General features: G+C 51.4%; 3 protein-coding genes and 1 long non-coding RNA gene across 5 annotated transcripts; 1 reads left to right on the top strand and 3 right to left on the bottom strand.

The window, feature by feature from the left end:
• Nucleotides 1–859: 859 nt before the first annotated feature.
• ATF4 (activating transcription factor 4) lies at nt 860–3,250 on the bottom strand. The gene is made up of 3 exons (XM_080810423.1): nt 2,795–3,250; nt 1,861–2,178; nt 860–1,765 (listed from the first exon to the last, which is right to left on the bottom strand). Exons 2-3 carry the CDS (start codon nt 2,084–2,086, stop codon nt 936–938), a joined length of 1,056 nt encoding a protein of 351 aa, XP_080666549.1. The 5' UTR covers nt 2,087–2,178; nt 2,795–3,250; the 3' UTR covers nt 860–935.
• LOC308347229 lies at nt 3,130–6,121 on the top strand. The gene is made up of 3 exons (XR_013967228.1): nt 3,130–3,426; nt 4,010–4,240; nt 4,714–6,121. It is a non-coding gene; the product is annotated as an uncharacterized lncRNA (long non-coding RNA).
• Nucleotides 6,122–8,758: 2,637 nt separating this feature from the next.
• On the bottom strand, nt 8,759–17,971 carry MIEF1 (mitochondrial elongation factor 1; the record flags this gene model as incomplete). Of its 2 annotated transcripts, XM_080810422.1 has the most annotated exons (5): nt 9,057–9,863; nt 10,429–10,691; nt 10,904–11,081; nt 12,006–12,156; nt 17,924–17,971. In XM_080810422.1, the coding sequence occupies 4 exons, from the start codon at nt 12,147–12,149 to the stop codon at nt 9,057–9,059; spliced, it is 1,392 nt and encodes a 463-aa protein (XP_080666548.1). The 2 variants fall into 2 exon arrangements, with proteins under 2 accessions (XP_080666547.1, XP_080666548.1); XM_080810421.1 differs by lacking the exon at nt 17,924–17,971 and having other exon boundaries at nt 8,759–9,863; nt 12,006–12,149.
• MIURF (mitochondrial elongation factor 1 upstream open reading frame) lies at nt 17,820–18,032 on the bottom strand (the record flags this gene model as incomplete). The annotated part of the gene is made up of 1 exon (XM_080810424.1): nt 17,820–18,032. One exon carries the CDS (start codon nt 18,030–18,032, stop codon nt 17,820–17,822), a length of 213 nt encoding a protein of 70 aa, XP_080666550.1.
• Nucleotides 18,033–19,647: the final 1,615 nt, after the last annotated feature.

Consider the following 19,647-nt stretch of genomic DNA (forward strand, 5'->3'; position numbering starts at 1 on the left):
CCTCTGCTCCCCTTGCTCAGCAGGGAGCCTGCTTCCCTGCGCCCTGCCCCAGCCTACTTGTGATCTGTCAAAAAATCTTTGAAACTAATATTCACAGGGCAAAAAGGGTCAAGAGCCTTGGGATTCTTCCTGCACCTATTTCCCACTGGGGAAATGCCCCACTGATTACCGCAGGGGCTGGGAGCACACACCTAGGCGGCTTACAGCACTGCCCGGTGCTGCACTCAGCAGTCATGCCTTGAGCGACATCCATGTTGCTATACAGATGAACGCGAAAACTGACTCCCTGGAGAGGTAGCCCCACAGGCCAGAAAGGAAGAGGTGACCTGCCCAGCTGGGACTCAGGACTGGTTTATCACTCTCTTAAGTCCTGGGTTTCAGCGAGGCTTCCTGGTATCACCCCTATGGGCAGACCTGCCAGCCTTTGCACCCAGCTCTGGCCATGAACTCAAGTTGTCTTTAACTCCCAACTCCCTACAGTTCAAACAAAAACTGGATTTTCTCGAGTTCTGGGAAGGACACTACTGAACTATAAAAACCAGAAGTGAAATTTAATCACCTTGTGCCCTGGGTGGGGCCTTATCTGGGTACTTAAAACACCAGTCACAACTGCTCATCAGGCCACCACCTCAGCTGTTGCTTCTGGTCATCCAGGGGCCTCAGGCTAAAACCCCCTATCCCACCCAGCCGCCTGTGGGGGTCCTAAGCCCAACTCCCTCCCAACCCAAAGTCCCACAAAAGCACCAGTGGTCCTAACCTATGGTCCGGACAGGTTTGAACCAAACCCACTTGCCTTGGTCACAACTGCCAGGCCAAGGTGGACTGAGTCAAGAAAGCAGGCACACAGCAGTTCACCAAGTTCACTACAAAATAATTTATTACAACACAGCTTCAGCGCAAGCCTATGTACAAGCACACACTCCTGACTACCCCGACTAGGGGACCCTTTTCTTCTCCCTTGCCTTTCGGACCTCTTCTATCAAATCTTTCAGATACTGGATCTCCTTGGCCAAAGAATCTGCCCGCTCCTTCAGAGCCTCATTCTTCTTTTCCAGCTCTTTGCACTCGCCAGTGAGGGCCTCCTGCTCTGCCCTCTTCTTCTGGCGGTACCTAGTGGCTGCTGTCTTGTTCTGCTCCATTTTTTTCAGCTTCTTATCTAGTTTCTCAACCTTTACTTTTGCTGCTGTCTTCTCTCCAGGAGGATCATAGGGTTTGGGGCGGGCAGAACCACAAAGGAAACCTGGAGACAACAGGCTCCTATTTGGAGAGCCCCTGGAGGTAGAGGGGCTATGCTGTGGGGACCCCAGATAGGACTCAGGACTCATACAGATGCCGCTATCATTATCTGAAGGGGCATCCTCCTCCTTGATGCACTGAGGGATCATGGTAATGTAAGCAGTAGAGTCTGACTTTCTATCTCCTTCAGAAATATCCACTTCACTGCCCAGCTCTAAACTAAAGGAATGATCTGGAGTGGAGGACAGGGCCCCTGGGGAGAGAGGAAGTGGTTGCAGGAAGGTAAAGGGGGCAATCTCGTCTGTTTTGGGTAAACTTTCTGGAAGATGGCCAATTGGGTTCACCATCTGGGGGGGCTCCTTATTTGTCTCCTGGACTAGGGGGTCGAAGAGATCACACGTGTCATCCAACGTGGCCAAAAGCTCATCTGGCATGGTTTCCAGGTCATCTATACTGAACAGAGAATCAAAATCAAACTCCTTCAGATCCATTTTCTCCACCATCCAATCTGTCCCGGAGAAGGCATCCTCTGCAAAAGATTTAAGATAAAAACCAGTGAGGTCAGACGCACACTGCCGCAGCCAGCCCCAGACCAGACCCCAGGGGCAAAGGCCTCTCACTCACCCTTGCCGTTGTCTGAGGCACTGACCAACCCATCCACAGCCAGCCATTCGGAGGAGCCCGCCTTAGCCTTGTCGCTGGAGAACCCATGAGGTTTGAAGTGCTTGGCCACCTCCAGGTAGTCGTCTAAGAGACCTAGGCCTTCCTCAGCCCCCAAACCCGACTGGTCGAAGGGGGACATCAAGTCCCCCACCAACACCTCGCTGCTCAGGAAACTCATCTCGGCCATGTCGCGGGACTTTACTGGAATCGAGGAATGTGCTTAATTCGAAGATGTCTTTGTCGGTTACAGCAACGCTGCTGCTGAATGCCGTGAGAAGCCTGAAAAGGAAATCAGAAACCAGGTCCGCTTAGACCTCAGCCGCTCCGACAAGTTCATCTCCCCGCCCCGCAGGGACGGGGTCCGAACCGGAACCCCACTTGGGAGAAGACCCAGCACATGTGGCCCCCGAGCCATGGCGTCCACCTTCCCCGCGGCCCGCTCAGGCCGCACAAAATGGACGCCCGCGGGACTGGGCCGCTCCTCCCCCAGCCGCCGCCAGAGGAAGGCGCGCTCGGCTCATGTCCAAATACGGCCCGGGCCGCCCGGCCCCGCCCACGCCCGCCCGAGACTCACGCCGCGCCACCACCGCCCTGCCCCGCCGCCATCTTGGCCCCTGCCACGTTCCGCTGGGCACCGGACGAGCCGCCGCCGGGTTCAGGGGCCGGGGCCGCCGAGGGCATCTCCCCGCCCCCCACCCGGCGCCCCGGCCGCGGCCTCCCCACCCAAAAGCGTCGGCGTCTCAAGGACACCCAAACAGGGGTCACGCGTCTCGGGCGCTCGTAAAACCGCTTCCCCTTCCGCGACGCCGCCCGGCCGCAGGCCGCGCCCAAGCGAGCTGACTGCCCTCGCCAACCCAGGCGAGCACGGCTAGGCCGGCCCGGTCCCGGTACTCACGCCATGGCTTAAGCCGCTGGGGGGTGCCGCTGCAGAGCCTGGTGCTGCTGCCGCCGCTGCAAAGGCCAATGCTGCCGCAGGCACTGCTGCCTCTAATACGCCATGGCGGCCGCGGACCCTGCGGGGATTGGAGGAGGGAAGGCGCGCACTCGCGAGAAAAATCTACATGAGAGGGCAGGAGGAAAAGAAATGGCCGCGTCGTGCCGCCCGAGGGTCCTTTATAGACTTTGCCTCTATGAGGACGCAGCACACTGCACATCCTTCCGCCGAGGTCACGTGACCCGAGCCCCACCCACTCGTTTTATCCTATCCGATGCCCCTACTGTGTCCAACCCACGACTCTTATGTCCAGGGCGTAGCTGTGAAGAGAACAGGAGTTATTTTCCAGGTCTCAAGAAAGGGAAAAGGCGCACTACTTTGCAAGGCTACTAAGATCAAAGAGTCACTCTTCCCTCTGAGGGCGGAGAACGCGGAGGGATTCTTCAGACACACCTCGTTTCCGGTGTCGGCTTGGGGGGCGGGGAGAGAAGTCTTTCAGCCCAAGGAAGGTCTTTATTGTGATGTCCGAGGCCGCCTGGTTATCGCGCGAGATGCTTGTGGAGAGCGAGCGTCGAGCTGATTGGTTAGTCATGGTGAGTCATATATATATCGATTTTCTATTGGATCAGACCCCGAAGTGGGCGGGCTGCTCGGTGAGGGAGGCCTGGTCTGAGCGGGAAGGGGCGGAGCGACCAGTGCGGTTCCCGCCGGGAGCCTCTGGCATTTACAGCCTCTTCTCCGAGAATTTTTTTTTTTCAGACCTCCTTAACTCGGCACACCCGTAGTCGTCCGTGACTGTCCTGGCTCCTTCAGCCCGGGTAGTCCCAGACGGTGGCGTCAGGCCACGGCCCCTGTGATCCCTGTCGCTCTCCGTGAGGCTCCGAATTAGCACCAAGTTCAGGCCCGAGATGAAACTAGGCCAAACAAGTGGCATTTCGTGTGCGTTTCCACCACATGCAAGCCCTTCAGTAGCTGAAAGGGGAGACTGAGGACCTCAGTCGTGATCTCAAACGCTCCGTGCGCACCTACGGTCAGGGGCTAACTCTCAAGTCCAGTCGCGAAGATACAGAATCTCTATAGTCCAATTTTGGGTGCTTCTACATACCTAGTCTGCTAAAATGTTTGTTATTAAGAGTATAAAGTCTATCACAGGGCAACCTCTTTTGGCTTATACAGATGCAGTACCGTGAAAAGACATTTTGTTGAACTGGTAGCCGTCACTCTCCCAATTCTGTAACTGCCCGGAGTATCGTAACCACTTCCCAGTACGTCCGCATAATAGCGCTAATGGGGGAGAAGCTTGAGAACCCAAGCCCACTCGCGGAAGTTCACGTTTGAAAGCAGCAGTTCAGGTCAAGGCCTGCAACTTGCTCTCCAGTGGGGAGCTGTGAAGAGTGCCAAGGAAAGGTATCCATCATTCTCCCGTGTCCTTCACCGTCGGGCCCTGTGGGGTTTCAGTGGGCCATGGAAATAGCTGTGGGAGGGCTGTGAGGTCAAAAAATTGGGGAAACACTGTCTTTGATAACTACAAACCATTCGTTGCTTTGATTTAGTCTAGCTAGTCCAACGATTTCTTTAGGCCAAACTTAGAACCAGTGGGACTAGGTGTGTGGCCCAGAGTCACACGGTTGCCAGTGGAGGCAGTATGGGGCAGGCCTTGGAAGACAAGATTTTTAAGGCAAACTCAAGAACCCTGGCTCTTCTATTTAGTAGCTGAGGCGTTTTGGTTAAGCAATTTATCCTTGCTGAGCCAGTTTCCTCATCTGTAAAATGAGGCTAGTGAATATCCTCATCCTTAGACTGAAGCTCATATATGGAAAGCACTGAGCAAAGTGCACGTAAGTGCTCAATTAATGGTTGCCTATTATTACCATTATTAGAACTCGGGTCTTCTGATCGTGGACTCCCCACTCCACATCTTCCTTACATCATCCTGCTTCCTCAGAGGCCGCCTATTCTTGACGAGGATGAAACCAGCAACAACTGGTACATGCAAAGCACACTGCTTACTGGGACAAGCACGGTTTCTCTACGGCTTTGGAGAATCACAAACGTCAGGATATAACAAAGTTGTCTGATCTTTATCTCTGAGCCATTACACAAGTCTTCCATGGTGTAACTAAGGACCCACGGGGCACGTCCTCCTTTTCCTGTATCAGGAGACCTGCCAGTGCCTCCTTATGGACGACCATGCGGAAGGTTGAGAATTAAAGAAAGTAACATTGTCCCAGTTTTGACATCTCAGAGTCATAGATGATTGACTCCAGTGGCAGCTTGTCCCATCCGTTCTATCATGGAGACCCAGATCAAGCACTTCAAAGGTTCTCCTGGCTGAAAATGGAGAAGCAGGGTCATTCCTGTAAGAAAATGTTTCATACCACACACAGAAGTCAAAGCTCTTGGAAAGGAGACTTTTATTTTTTTCTCTCTATGCTGTGCAAGGTCCTCATGTTCCCCAGCTTTATTTCCTCCCTCAAGGAGAAAAGAGATAGCAGTTCTCCAGGTCTCGGGGCTAAGCTGCTTCCAAGTGGACCTAGCAAAGGTGGGACAGGACTGGTGACAGATCCCAGATCTACCAGCTGAGCGCATCCACTGCTACTGAAGGGCAGGCAAGTGACTGGAAGGCAAGTAGTGGATTCAGCCTCAGGGACCAAGAATTTAAAGACTCCAAGGTGATACGAATGAAAAGGTAAACATGCTGGACAGTTGGCCTCTGAAGCCACATCTGGTGTTTTGGCCACTCAGCATCAGCAGTGTGTAAAAGGGCCACAGCCTGACAGTCCTAGTGCCAGGTGTCCTTACTATTCTCTTTGGCCTTGAGCTTTAGCAGGAAGGGCAGAGTGTTAACCAACCCTGTGAGTTTTCAGCCAGGGTCACAGTATCAAGGAAATGTGCCAGGATAAAGGACTAAGACACATGGGGGGGTTCCCTATATGCATAACCCCTCCTGGGCCCTCTCCAGGGCGTAGTGATCCTGAAGCTGATTCCTTATCAAAACCATGTGAGTTGGGGGGGGGGGCAGGGCACCTGGGTGGCTCAGTCAGTTAAATGGCTGGCTCTTAACCTCAGGGTCCTGAGTTCAAGCCCCGCATTGAGCCCCATTCTGGAGCGTGGAACCTACTTTAAAAAAACAAAACAAAGCTTTTGGTCATGATCTCAGGGTCCTGGGATTGAGCCCCACGTCCAGCTCCCCACTCAGTGTGGAATCTCCTTGTCACCACCCCCTCCCCCACTTCTGCTCCTCCCCTTGCTTGTGCTCTCTCAAATAAATAACATCTTTAAAGAAGGAAAAAAAAAAAAAAAGGTGAGTTCTCAACTTGAGTGGAGTACAAGGGAGCAAAATCAGCTAATCTGAAGTGTGAACAGGGTGACTACCAAGGGCGGAGACCCAGGAAGAAAGACTATAGGCCTCTACACAGCTTTTCCAGACATTAGTTTTCGATTATTTATTTGAGGGGAAAAAAAGTCACAACCAAGCATATAAAATACTGTTATCCTGAACTCATTTTTTTAGGAAGGGACAACAGGGAAAAAACCAAAATATACTTCAGAATTGATTAGGCTTTAAGGACAATGAGTTTATTTTTTAAGCATTAGGCTAACTCATGGTTTGCTAACCCAGACAGTGCAAAAAAAATGTCCAGGTGGAGAAGTAGGAGCAGATGCCGTTACTTCAGGCAAAGGTAGGAGTTACTGAATAGAAAGGCAGAATGGCAGGGAAAGGCACAACATCTTTCCCCGAAGATTAAAAAACTGGACAGAGTGGGGCGGAGTGGGGTGAGGGGGTGGGGGGGGTAGGTCAGAATGTTGCCCTCTTCCATCCAAGTCTCCAAGCACTGGCCTACCTTCCATGTTTTACGAGGCTGGCCCAGCCTCAGTCAGCAAACCCACCAGGACCAGGGCCAAGAACTCCCACTGCTTCTAGTTCTGAGGACTTCTGGGTGGTTCTTGCTTGTGAAATGGGAAAGTTACAGTTTTTGGTTTTGTGAAACATAGTTAAGACAGAGATGCCCTTAGAAAGATGCTCCTTAAGAAAGGAGATAAAACCAAATCACAATTACACTTGGCTTTGATAACTGGGGACTTTGTCTTTAAAACTGTTTTTTTCAGCTCTCCTTCCAGTATTTTATATGGAATTTGGTCAGAGATGCCAGCTTGGGAAAACTAGGTCCTATAATACATTAGGAAAACCAAATCCTTTATCTCAGTGAAGACTAACCCGTGCTTTTGAAACCTCCCCTCTCCCTTCCCTCTAATGGATACCAGACAGGTGCACAGGAGCCATCGATGCCAGGTCCTGCCCTGTACCCTCTCTGCCAGTCACCTAGGGTAGCAGCAGGCACAGAGATTTTCTTTAAACTCTAATTTGATTCTGATGAACAGCCAGGATGGAGAATCGCTCTCAAGGTTCTGGGATTTGTATTTTTCATTCTCTCTGAATAGCTTCATACAAATGGCAACTGAGCCACTTTAAGGAACCGCTGCAGATCTATGAGAGAAGCATTAAAATTTTCCAAACGTAGCTAAGGTTAAACCTAGTTCACAACCTCCTAATCCATGACAAAAAGGGGACAGGAATCTCTACCCTAAATCCGACAGGTAGCTGAGGTTTCAGTGCTATTTAGAGAGTCAGTTCATGCTGCTGTCATGGGGAAGGAATGAGACAGCTGCGGAGAGCGTCACCGGAATCTCACTGATGGAGAGGTAGTAAGAGAAAGTAAAACTTGATGGGAGAACAAAATACTGGATAGGCAGATCAGAAACAGAATTATTATTGGCTTCTTGCCAGGAACAGGAAGAAAGCACAAAACAAGAAGCTGCACTGACCACTTGAGACCCTCCTCCCCACCCTCAGGATACTTGTGACGTCGCGCGAGGTTGTCGCGGGCGGTTTTAGCAGCGGAAACCAGGGGAGCGAAGGAAGCCCCGCCTCCCTCTCCTCTGTGTCTTATCCACGCACGCTCTTCCTGGGTAGCACCAGTCCCCCAGGTGCGGGGTGAGACAGGATGGGAAAGAGGTCAGCGCATGTCTGCTTGCCCTCTGGCCTCTGGCAGTACCTGGAGAGTTCAGCCAACACCCCCTCGTGTTCCCATGGCAGACAGTGGGGAATGAAGGGCTGGCTGTGGGCCTGTTCCTGCGCTTAGGCAACGTCCTGGAAAGGCAGGGCCTCATGGGGAAGAAACAGGGTGGCCCCGCCTCCATTGGTGACTGGATTTTTCAGCAGGTGTTTGCCGCCTGTCAACCTCTCTTCCACCTCTACCGCAAAGGCTGTGTCCTTGAAGGCCTCGTCCTGATTGGCAATAAGGCAAGGAAGGGGCCGACCAACAGCACCTGTGCACGGCACCTGTGCTGTCCCGACAGCCTCTTCCCTCCCTTGTCTTCCCCCCGGCTTCTCGCACAGCAGCGCGGATCTGGACCAGCCCAGGGTGAGGCACAGACACGGGGCACACACACCCTCCCCTAGGCCCTCTGCACCACAGCCACCTCCCCCACTGCACATTGGCCACTGAAGAACGCCATCTCCAAGCAACTTTGCACCCGATTTATATTGACCTCACTCCTGTGTGGGTCAGTAACTGTGTTCCCATGAGACCTTCTCAGCACTCAGGAATCGGAGCTGGTCAGGAGGCGGGGGAAATGGGCTGCTTCTCCGGGAACCTGGGTCAAAGGCCAGCTCTTTTGCTAGCTTTACCCCCAGAAACTCTAAATACTGTCTGAGCACTCAGTCTGCAGAGCTCAGCTTGGAACGCGCCATCAGAACTCTTCCGTGACATTCAACGAAAAGGCAACATCTTGACTAGGCAGATAGGCTCCCGGGGAAAGAGCAAAACAGAAGGCGTGAACAAGAGGACAAAACAGAGAAGACACTGAAAACAAAGAGGCCAAAGGGCAGGGCAGACAGGGACAGAAAACCTGGGCCACAATGCTAGACACCAGCTCAGGCCAGTGCTCAGCCTTCTCAATTCATTCCAGAAAAATGAGCCTGGAGCAAGGGGGCGGAGAGGAGTAGGAGCACAGTGTTTGGTAACAAAAACAGAAAGGGTCCGGTGAGAAGACAGAAGACAAGGAGATGGCATTCTGATCAGCATGAAGTGACTGGGCGATGACCAGCAAGATAGGAGGCACCTAGGGACCCTGTGAGGCACCAACTCTGCAGCCACATATTTCTAACGGAGAAACCAGGGTCTGACCACCTGACGCCCACTCTGGCCTTCACCTGCCCTTACGTCTGCAGCAGCACCTCCGGCTCAGACAACGAGCAGTAGAGAGTATATCCCAACTCATCTATTTCTTCGGGAGTGAGCTCTGCAAATAAGTTCACCTTGGGGTTTAGGGCACTGGGCAGGACTCCGGCCTCCAAGTAGCTGATAAGCCCCCTCAGGGCCTGTAAGAACCGGTCGGCCAGCATCTCTGGAGACCAGTCAGCCTCCTCCTGGGCCAAGTGGAGGATGACGTTGGTGAGCTGGCTGGCAGTGAGGTGGCCCAGAGCCGGAGTGGACTTGCATATGGCCTTGAGGATCTTGAGGCACAGAGATCGGCAGCCCGAGTCGGCCTGGTCCAAAGCCCGCAGGCGTGCCGTCTCTGCAGGACGCAGGCTCAGCCGCCACAGGTTGTCATACTGCGCCAGCCGGTGTGGTCTGGCTACCAAGACAGTGTCGCCAAGGGTCACTGATGGCAGGAAGTCAATGACAAGATGCTTGTCACGCTCATACTGCACTTCCAAAGTCAGGGCTTCTGGGGGTGGTGCTGGTCGGATCACATAGTCCAAGAGAGACCCTATGGCTGGCCAGTTGATGGAGCCAGCCACTACCTTCTCAAACGTGTCTGCCACTGTCTTTGGGGAGAGGTAGCCGCCTACTACACAGCGGTCCCAGTAACTGCTACCACGAGGAAAATACTCCGGGTTCTCACGACGGACCAGGTAGAAGCCAGGGACGTTCATGATGGTGTCCTCACCTGGGATACATGACCACAGGTTCTGCTCCAGCACGAGGGGCACGATGAGCTGGATGTGGTCTGCTGTCACCACCTGCTCGGGCAGAATTAAAGCTTTTGAGGGACTTACATCTGCTCGAGAGACAAGCATCCAGAAACATAGGTCCCACCATCTAATTTGCCCCCAACAATAAAGGAAACTACGAATTCGTTCATGTCGCCGTTACCAATTCAAACAGAGTGAGGATTTAAACCCACATCTGTCAGGGGCGCCTGAGTGGCTCTGTCGGTTGTGTTTGCCTTCAGCTCGGGTCATGATCCTGGGGTCCTGGGATCAAGCCCTCTGCTCAGCGGGGAGCCTACTTCTCCCTCTCCCTCTGCCTGCACTCTGCCTACTTGTGCGCACTCTCTCTCTCTCTGTTAAATGAATAAATAATATCTTAAACAAAACAAAAAACCGTGTCTGTCAGAATAAGAAAAAAGAACAAGAAAGGGTTAAGAAGACCCAACACGTGCTACTGCAGTGGGCAGAATTCAGAAGCAGGAAGAGCTCAGTCTTTCTGGCAAGCCTGGGACGCTGGTCTTCGGTACCAACGACACTCTCGAGAAGCATCCCAGTCAGCACCCAGCCCTGCCCTTCATGGGAACCGCCCTGTTACCTGCAGGTCATCATAGAGGCTGCCACTCAGGTACATGTCCCGAAGCGGCATGTCAGGCAACTTGGCCCGCAGGAAGCTCCGGAGCTCGGCACAGATGTCCACAGCAGCTTGCTTGGCCCGAGCCTGCTCGCCGGCAGGGATGGCTGCCCGGTTCCGGTAGTAAGTAAGAAGTTTCTCCTGCAGGGACATGCGGAGTCGTGACTTCTTCAAGTCTACCTGGCCCTTCCTGGCCAATGGCTTGGGCCGGGGCGGGCAGAATGTATCTGCCAAGGCAAGAGAGAGAGGCATGTGAGCTCTTCCCATGCTTCTTAGACCACAGCTGCCTCAGCCCCGGGAAAGGAGGAGGGGCCTGGCACCAAAGGCAAGTGCTAGCACAGAGCCTGGCATACATGTGCTTGAGAAACACTTGCTGAAGGCAGATGTAGTACTGGGAGCCCAGAGAGAAGGCCCAGAGGGGTAACAGCCTTTTCCTCACCAGTGTCAAAGACCGAGGAGTCTGTGGGAAGGGTCTGCAGGGACCGGCTCAGGCCTGTCTTCATGTCCTTATTCAGCAACCGGGGGGAGCCCATCCAGTTCGGTTCTTCCCAGCTCCTTTTCCCTGAATGGCTCAGGCGGGTGGGGCTAGTAGGGGCACTGATCGCCCGATCATACATCTGAAAGAGGAGAGGACCGGCAGAGGTAGCTTCCCGCCCGTTTCTCTTCTTCCCAGCAGCTCTGCCCTCAGGAGTTCAACTACTATTTTTCAATGACTCTGTTTTATCCTAGAATATGGAATACTCTGCTCCACATGGAAAATCTTTGGAAATACTAAATGATACAAATAAGAAATCGATCTACCATAATGTCACAACACAGAGGCAACTGTTGACATTTTGGTTTAGTTTTTCTGGAAATATACATTTATATAATTAGGATCTGACTCTACATATACTTTCGGAACTGGATTTTTTTCACCGATCACTTTTATCATTTCCCCCATGCCACTAAAAATGAACCAGTGTTCAACATTACAATACTTTTTCTGATGATACAACATTGTACCTTATGAACCTACCACACCGTTGAACACGGATTCACTTATTTACTAGATACCGAGTGGGTACTGTGTGCCAGGCACTGTTCTAAGTGCAGAATAAAGCAGCAAACCAGAGAGACCCAACCCTGCCCTCACGAAGTTTCCGGTCCAGTGAAGGGATACAGGTAGTACCTAATTAACAAGTTAAATGGGAAGTATGCACACAGAGATAAATGTTAAGAAAGATAAAGTAGGAAAGGGAAGGAGGAAGTGTATATGTGGTGGGAGTGTTGCCATTTTAAATAAGGTAATTAAGGAAGGATATTTTGGTTATCTGCCATTTTTTCCTCACTGGGATAGACTTATTTGTATTGCCAACGATTTCTTTAGGGCAGAGTCCCAGAAGCGGACCTAGTGAATTCTCCTAAAGGCTCACCTTATAATGCCACCTGACCAGCTCATGCTCCCAGGGGCAGGACCGGAGTCTCGTTCCAGGTCAGCTCCACTCCGCAGAGGCAGCCTCACCCCCTCTCCCGCCCCAGCCCCAGCCTCACGCACTTACCCGCTTAACTGCCAGCGTGGCGATGCCCAGCATGGCCGCTCCGCCCACCCCCAGCACCAGCCGGGCATTGGAAAGCACAAAATCAATGGCCGTGCCAATGCCATTGTCATCCTTCTTGCCTTTGCGCTCACCAGAGCCTGCCATCGCGCACCTGAGGACAAAGGCAGAACACAGCCATCACTACCTGGGACCTCGAGAGCCATCCCTCCCCGTCTCTGCCATGAGGCCAGCTCCCAACAAGTACAGGGTGTTCTGTGAATTCCAGCAACCCAAATCCTCCTGCCTATAGCACTGCAGGCTCTAAGGTCAAGACAGAGAGACCAGTCCCACGAGGTAGCTGCATGCAAGGGGGAAAGGATCGTGCTAAATGTGCCAAAAACCTCTCCACCAATCTACGGAGATGATAGAACTAGAAAGCCTTAGCTCACTGTTAATCCTTCCTTATATTATGAGACTGTCATGCTACCTACTGTGCTAACAAGGCACCTTAATCTTTCCTTATATTAGTGTGAAGTACCCGACATGCAATTCAACCCTCTCCCATCCCATCAGTATAATGTAGATCATGTTTTGATCCTTTGGCTAAAACTTCCTATACAGTGAGGCGTGAGAAGGGCTCATCTACTAGATTAAGACAGAAGATGCTCGTCCAGTCCCATGCCGTCACTTCACACATAGGGAGGTGATTTGCCAGAGGTCCCAGTGACAGGGAATGGCAGAGCCATCTCCAGAACTCAGGGTTCCCAGCTCCCAGTATGATGCTTCTCCTACCACATCATATTACATTTACCCACTTCTTGGGGAAAGTGTTCAGGGGGGCTACAAGAAGCTCATGTGAGGCCGGCACTGTGACACTGAGAATAAATGCCGTTAACCTGGCCGTTAACTAGGGGTAAAAAACCCATCTGCCCAAATGCACTTGGAAAATGAACTAAAGATGTGGTCACCTAAAAGGGAGTTCATGGGCTCCATACTAAAGAGGCTGGCCTCTCATCCAGCGCTCAAGCAAGGGGCACACACGCATGCTCCCTGGCAACAATGGAGTCATCCTGACGAAGTTCCCCACGTCCCCAAATAAGCCCGATTCCCAGCAAGTTAGAACCCTGGGCCGCACGCAGATAAAGGATGGCCGTGTGGTTCAGATCTGAGTACTGCTCCCACCACTGCTGCTCTCCCCTGCCTCCCATGGCCAGCTCACCAGGAGTCACACAGGGAAAACCAGCTGTATGCCAGCCAGGGTCCCAACACACCCAGAATGGGAGGAGAGACAGATAGGATACCTGGGTGCATTTTTGAGTGTAACTTTCCATACTGTTGCAACTGGGTATTGCCGGCTTCACATGTCCTGCCCTTTGCCTCTATCCTTGCCCTCCCCAAGAAAGAAAGATTTCTGACTCTACTTATTCCAGCAATTAAGTTATCAAGGGAGAGTCACTGTCAAATCCAAAAATATTTTTCCCTAACTAGAATTCACAACCTCGGTGGCACTTTTCTCTACCTCTTATAGTCAACAGAAGTTTCCGATTTAGGGACGTAATGGGAGACCATAATGGCCAGCTGAAATAGGTTCCCATTTCATAATATACGAAGAACAAGAAAGGCCAGGCACAAGAGTTCAACGATGTTACAGGTGGGGTCAGGCGAGAATGCTACTCATCCTCCCTCCAGCGGCCACTAAGTGGCCACAGGACAAAGTAGAACTTTACACAGCTCCCCACATGTAACAACGTCCACTGTTTTATTTTTTTAAAACAACAAAAGAACCTTCACTGATGTATTTTTGAGAGAACCCCTGGATGCAGGCACCTCCCTGAATGTGAGGCAGCAGGACCAGGAGACACCCTCCCTGCAAGCAAAAGCCAGAAGCAGCCTCCCTGGGCCATGCAGCCCTGGGCCCATGTGATGACCGGTAAGAATGAGGCAGTGATGTGGCATAACAGAAAAGAGCCTGAGTTTTTGAGCCGGAAATCTGGTGGATGAGGATTTGTCTTTGAGCCCTGACTTATTAGCTGGTGACTTCCATAAGTTACTTCATCTCTCAGCAATGAAAAGGGGATAATTATGCCTGCATGGCCTGAATCATAAGGTTGTAGTGAGCAAAAAACATCTACAAAAATACTATATGCGAGTACTTTATAAACTGTAAAAGTACTCCACAGATACTGGCTATCATTCAGTGTTTTATGATTTCTATGAACAGGACAAAAGGTCAACTTCCAGAAGGCAGTCAGCGATCCAGACCATCCTGAGTTACATTCTTCCTTGTGAGATGGAGCTAAAGGTGACCTCTAAAGCGCACTGGTGCTAACCTGGTCTTGAGACCAAAACTATTAAGCTGTGTAGGCTTGAGAGAAGGCTTTTCCTCCTCTGGGGCAATGTGCTCCCTCCATCCAAGGCCCAGGTGATGTCAACACTTCGTGACCCGGGAGAGGAGAGTGCTTCCATGAGCTTCAACAGGGAGATAAAAGTTCTGGTTCTTTTTTTTTTTTTTTAATAGATTTTATTTACTTATTTGTCAGAGAGAGAGAGAGAGAGAGAGCGAGCGAGCACACACGCGCAAGAGCACAAGCGGGGGAGTGGCAGAAGAGGAGGGAGAAGCAGACTCCCCACTGAGCAAGCAGCCTGATGTGGGACTCAATCCCAGGACCCTGGGATCACGACCTGAGCTGAAGGTGAAGACTTAACCAACTGACCCACCAGATGTCCCTAGAAGTTCTTGTTCTAAAACTAACTTGAGGGCGCCTGGGTGGCTCAGTGGGTTAAGCCTCTGCCTTCGGCTCAGGTCATGATCCCAGGGTCCTGGGATGGAGCCCCGTGTCGGACTCTCTGCTCAGCAGAGAGCCTGCTTCTCCCCCTCTTCTCTGCCTGCCTCTCTGCCTGCTTGTGATCTCTGTCTGTCAAATAAATAAATAAAATCTTTAGGGAAAAATAAATAAATAAATAAATAAATAAATAAGACTAACTTGTTCCAGCTCAAACTGCTTATCCTGTACCTCATCCACTCAGGTTCTGCTGCGCTAGCTTGCTGATTAGGAGACAGAAATCCACCTGGCAAGGAGGGGGAGCCCGGCTCCTCAGTGCGATCAAGAAGGAGCACTGTTGTTTCATGGGTACAGAGTTTCAGCTCTACAAGGCGGAAAAGTTCCGGAGCTCTGTGACACAACAGTATGAATAGTCTTAACGCTGCTGAACTGTACACTACAAAAGGGTCAAAGTATTTTTTTTTTTTTTACAGACAGAGATCACAGGTAGGCAGAGAGGCAGGCAGAGAGGAAGGGAAGCAGGCTCGCGGCTGGGCAGAGAGCCCGATGTGGGACTCGATCCCAGAACCCTGGGATCACGACCTGAGCCGAAGGCAGAGGCTTTAACCCACTGAGCCACCCAGGCGCCCCTCAAAGTATTTTTTTTTTTAAAGGATGACAACAGAGGAGGAGGAGGAGCACCGACATGGCAGGCAGGGCCGGCGACGGAGAGTCTCAGCACTGCCACCACTTCAGGCAAGTTTTTAACCTGCCTACCCAGATACAAAAACGGGAAGAGCAACACTCACTACCCCGATGTAGCGGGGAGGACGAGTCAGGTGGCCCAGCAGTTCCCAGAACTATGCAAATTCCAACTTATTTTACTTGAGAAAGTCACAGGACTTAAACCTGCCCGGCAGGAGTACACACGAGGCCAGCGAACACGCACCAAGTGTGTACCCCGGGCTGGGCATTTTACACATCTCCCCACACCACCACCACCACCACCACCACGAGGTCAGTCAGCGTTCTTGCCAACTTATGGATGACGAAACTGAGGCAGAGGGGAAGTAACTGGCCCAAGTTTATGGGGTCAGTAAGCTGTGCAGCCAAGACTGGAACTTGGAGCTCCTGCTGCTGGGGAGAAGTAGTTTAAGGAGTCCCAAGTAGCCTGTAGCCCCACCCGCTCACGTCCCCTCTCTACTAATCAGGAAACAACACACTTCTTGGCATTCTGGCACACTCACTGCCACATCCCCAGGGCCAACAGTGTTTGATACATACTACGCGTTCACTGGACCACTGAGCTATTAACCCTATGGGGTTATTTTTGGTTTTTTGAGGAGATGGTGATGGCGACTTGTAACCCAACTCACAGTCGAACTAGATTAAGAACACGAAGACTCAGTAACTCATGAGCTCCCTGCCAGATCCACTACCCCTCCCTGTGCAGGAAGGCTCCCATGGGCGTCAGCCCTCCCCCGGCCCCCACCGCTGAAGGCCAGTCTGCCAGGCAACCCAAGTGGCTGAGGCGAACCAAAAGCCCTTACGTAAGGCTCCCCGCTCCCCCCCGCCCACTTTCCCTCTCGATCAAACCCAGCAGCCTCCCCCAGCTGGCAAGCCCGCCACCTCAGCTAGCCTTCCTTTTCCTTTCCCTCCTCTAGCCTCAGCCAACTGGTCACCAAGCCCCACTGCTGTGCACACGTACCTACGGGCAGCCACCCCAGCCCCTCCCTCCGCTCCGTGTCATCTGGACAGATCTGCTGCCTCTAGCATCTCTCACCAGTCTTCATGGCCACAATCCCTCTTCCGTGCCCGTCCCCTGCTTCCCAAAGCTGTGACGGTCCCCCTCCTCTCAGATGTCGCCATCTCTTCAACAGGGGAATCAGTATCCTTGCTGACTTGGCCGAGCCTCCACTCTGGCCACCTGCCGCACAGGTCTGCCCTTCGAGCCACAGCAGGCTCAGGTTCAGGACTACCAAATGCCGTTTCCACCGGCGTACCTGCTTATTCCTGCCCATCTGCCTGGCAAGCTTTTCTTTCTCATCTGAGGCAGTCCTCAAACATCCCCTTTTCTATGGCCACCTATGGTCCTCCTACCACCCTACTTCAGGCAGAATCCTGTCCTCATCCCATCTCCAAATTCTTTATATGACCCTCTAGTACAGAGCTGCTCCCACTGCGATTACTTCCTGTTGATCTCCACCTCAGACCGAGTCCTTGATGGACCATATCATTTATCTTTATCCCAGAGGCTGCCAGAATGCCAGGACCATAGAAGGCCCTCTGGAAAAGCTGCTGAATTAAATATACTCATTAGGTTAGAGGAGGACTTCTTGGTAACATGCCATCAGGAGTAAACAGGGCTAACAAACCTCCTACTAAGCACCATTCCAAGTGCTGTGTGCACGGTCTCATTTAATTCTCAAAATAACTGTGTAAAGGTACCATTCTCTCCATTTTACAAATGAGGAAATAGAGGCCTGGAAAAGTCTAGTGATTTGTCCTAAATCCCAGCTATTAGCAGCCGTGCCAGGTTTTGAACCCAGACACGGTCCTTCGCAGTCCACACACTATGCTTACTTTCTAGACTGTGCTGTAACAGAATCCAGTTATGTCTGAGGAGTATGATCTGACCCACAAGGTAAATGAACCCACTGGAGACTAAGCCAGCCTAGAACTGAGCTCCAATAGTTTTAACCAATATCTTTTCTAAAATTTTCATATGTAAAATGTTCCACGAAATAAAACGGTGGTAATAATTCTGTTCTGGTGGGGCTTGAAACTCACAGCCTATTTTTTCTCAATAAAGAAACCTACTTCTGTTAACATCTGTATTTCCTCTATTGATTTCTAATGACTATGGTCACTGAAAAGAAAGGGTCCCCTTTCCTGGTCCTCTGCATCCAAAAAAAAAGGGAGAAAGAAAGAAACCTGTAAGAGTAAGTGTCTACCTACCTGAGGCTTCTTACTGCATCTGTGAGGTAGGGATGGGAAAGAGCAGGAGTGTCTACGGAAGACACCTTTGTCCTCTTTCCCTTGGAATTAGAATGAGAGGGAAAAGGAGGGGATCCTAAATAATCCCCCCCAATTTGCTGTGGAGGAACACCAGGCCCTTCTCCAGCTGCCTCTCCCGGGCCTCAGGATCCTCTAGCTTCTGATTTTTCCGGAACTCACGGCGGATGTAGGCAAGGTAGAAGTCTCGATCAGTGTAGCGAAGCTCTCGACCTTGGCGCAGCAGGGCCCGGTAGAGACTGAGCACCGCCTCTCGGCTCCATGGGGCCATGGGGGACAGGTAGGGGGTGGGCGTCAAGCTATAAGCAGAAGGGAAAAAATAGAAGCCTAGAATCAGAATTAATGATGGAAGGGGTTACAAACAGTATCTAAAATTCAGGGCTTCTTAATCTGGGCCAAGGTCACACTATGACTTAGTGACAGGTCGAGGCGTAAACCCCAGCCTCTCAATCCCCTCTTCTGGGAAAGTACAGGTTATGCTGAAGGGCTAGGGCTTCAATTTGGGCTCTGCCATTTACCAGCCATATGACTTTGGACAAAGTACTTAACCCTTTTGAACACCAGCTTCCTCAGTTGTAAAATGGAGATGATACTATGTTAAAGAGCACCTACCTTCCACTCTGGGTTATTCTGAGAACGGCGTGAGATAATGCACAGAAAGCATTTATAATAGAACTTCACCACACGGGGTGGTCCAGAGTGGCTGAAGGCAAGGGATCTCAGCCAAACTTGAATCCTGGCACCACCACTCACGAAAGGATTACCTTGGGCAAGTTTCTTAGCCTCTCTGTGCTCACCTCAGTTCTCCATTTGCAGAATGAGGATTACAACTATATTCTGCCCACATGGTTGGTATGAGGATTAAATGAGTTAATGTATGTAAATGTGTTTAGAATAGTGCTTGGCATGGGGCACCTGCGTGGCTCAGTGGGTTAAGCCTCTGCCTTCATGGTCTCAGGGTCCTAGGATCGAGCCCCACATCAGGCTCTCTGCTCAGCGGGGAGCCTGCTTTCCTCTCTCTCTGCCTACTTGTGATCTCTATCTCTCTGTGTCAAACAAATAAATAAAAAATCTTTAGAATAGTGCTTGGCACATACTGGATCAGGGTTACTTATTTCTAGTGGGGCCTAGCCTGGTTTGTAGGTACTCAATAAATATTAGATTTAGTTACACAAAAACCGCCACCATCCTTCAGTAACAATGACTCTTCACACAGGTACAGTGTGTCATTTATAAAATGCCTTGTCATCCATTACCACGTTTAAATTAAGGAACCTATGAGGTGGTCAGGGCTCAGAACAATGACAACTACACTTACTGATTACTACATACCACCCCTGTTCCAGGCACATCCCACAGAATGTCACACCTTGTTCTATCAACAAACCCAGTGTCATTATCCCCATTTTAAGTGGAGGAAATTGAAGCTCCCAGAGGGAAGTAACTTGCCCACAGGCACACAACTGGAATGGAGGGCTGCACTCCTGACCCCAACTCTGCCTGCCGCTGTAAGGATAGTTACCATTTGCTCGGGCCTTACCACGTAAAGCACAGGTGCTCTACAAACTCTCCCAGCACATATAAGGGCCCTCCAAAATACGCTGGATGAAAGAATTAACGTCCCTATGTGGAAAAAACGATCACCTCTATTTCAGATATAAAGAAATGGGACTGAATGGGGAGGTATCTGAACTTTGGGCCCAAAGTCGGTCAGCCATCAGAGTCTGGCCTCACTAACTTCCTGCGCGAGCCTGAGCAAGCCACCGTCCCCGTCCTTTTTTCCTCAACTGTAGAAGAGCTCCCCTCGGCCCTAAAGGGCCCCCCCGGAGTGGGAGACATGAATCCAGAAAATCCATAGGCAAAGTGCTTTACGAGGTTTGAGGCGA

The sequence above is a fragment of the Martes martes genome (genome assembly GCF_963455335.1).
Source record: "Martes martes genome assembly, chromosome: 8".
NCBI classification, from domain to species: domain Eukaryota; kingdom Metazoa; phylum Chordata; class Mammalia; order Carnivora; family Mustelidae; genus Martes; species Martes martes.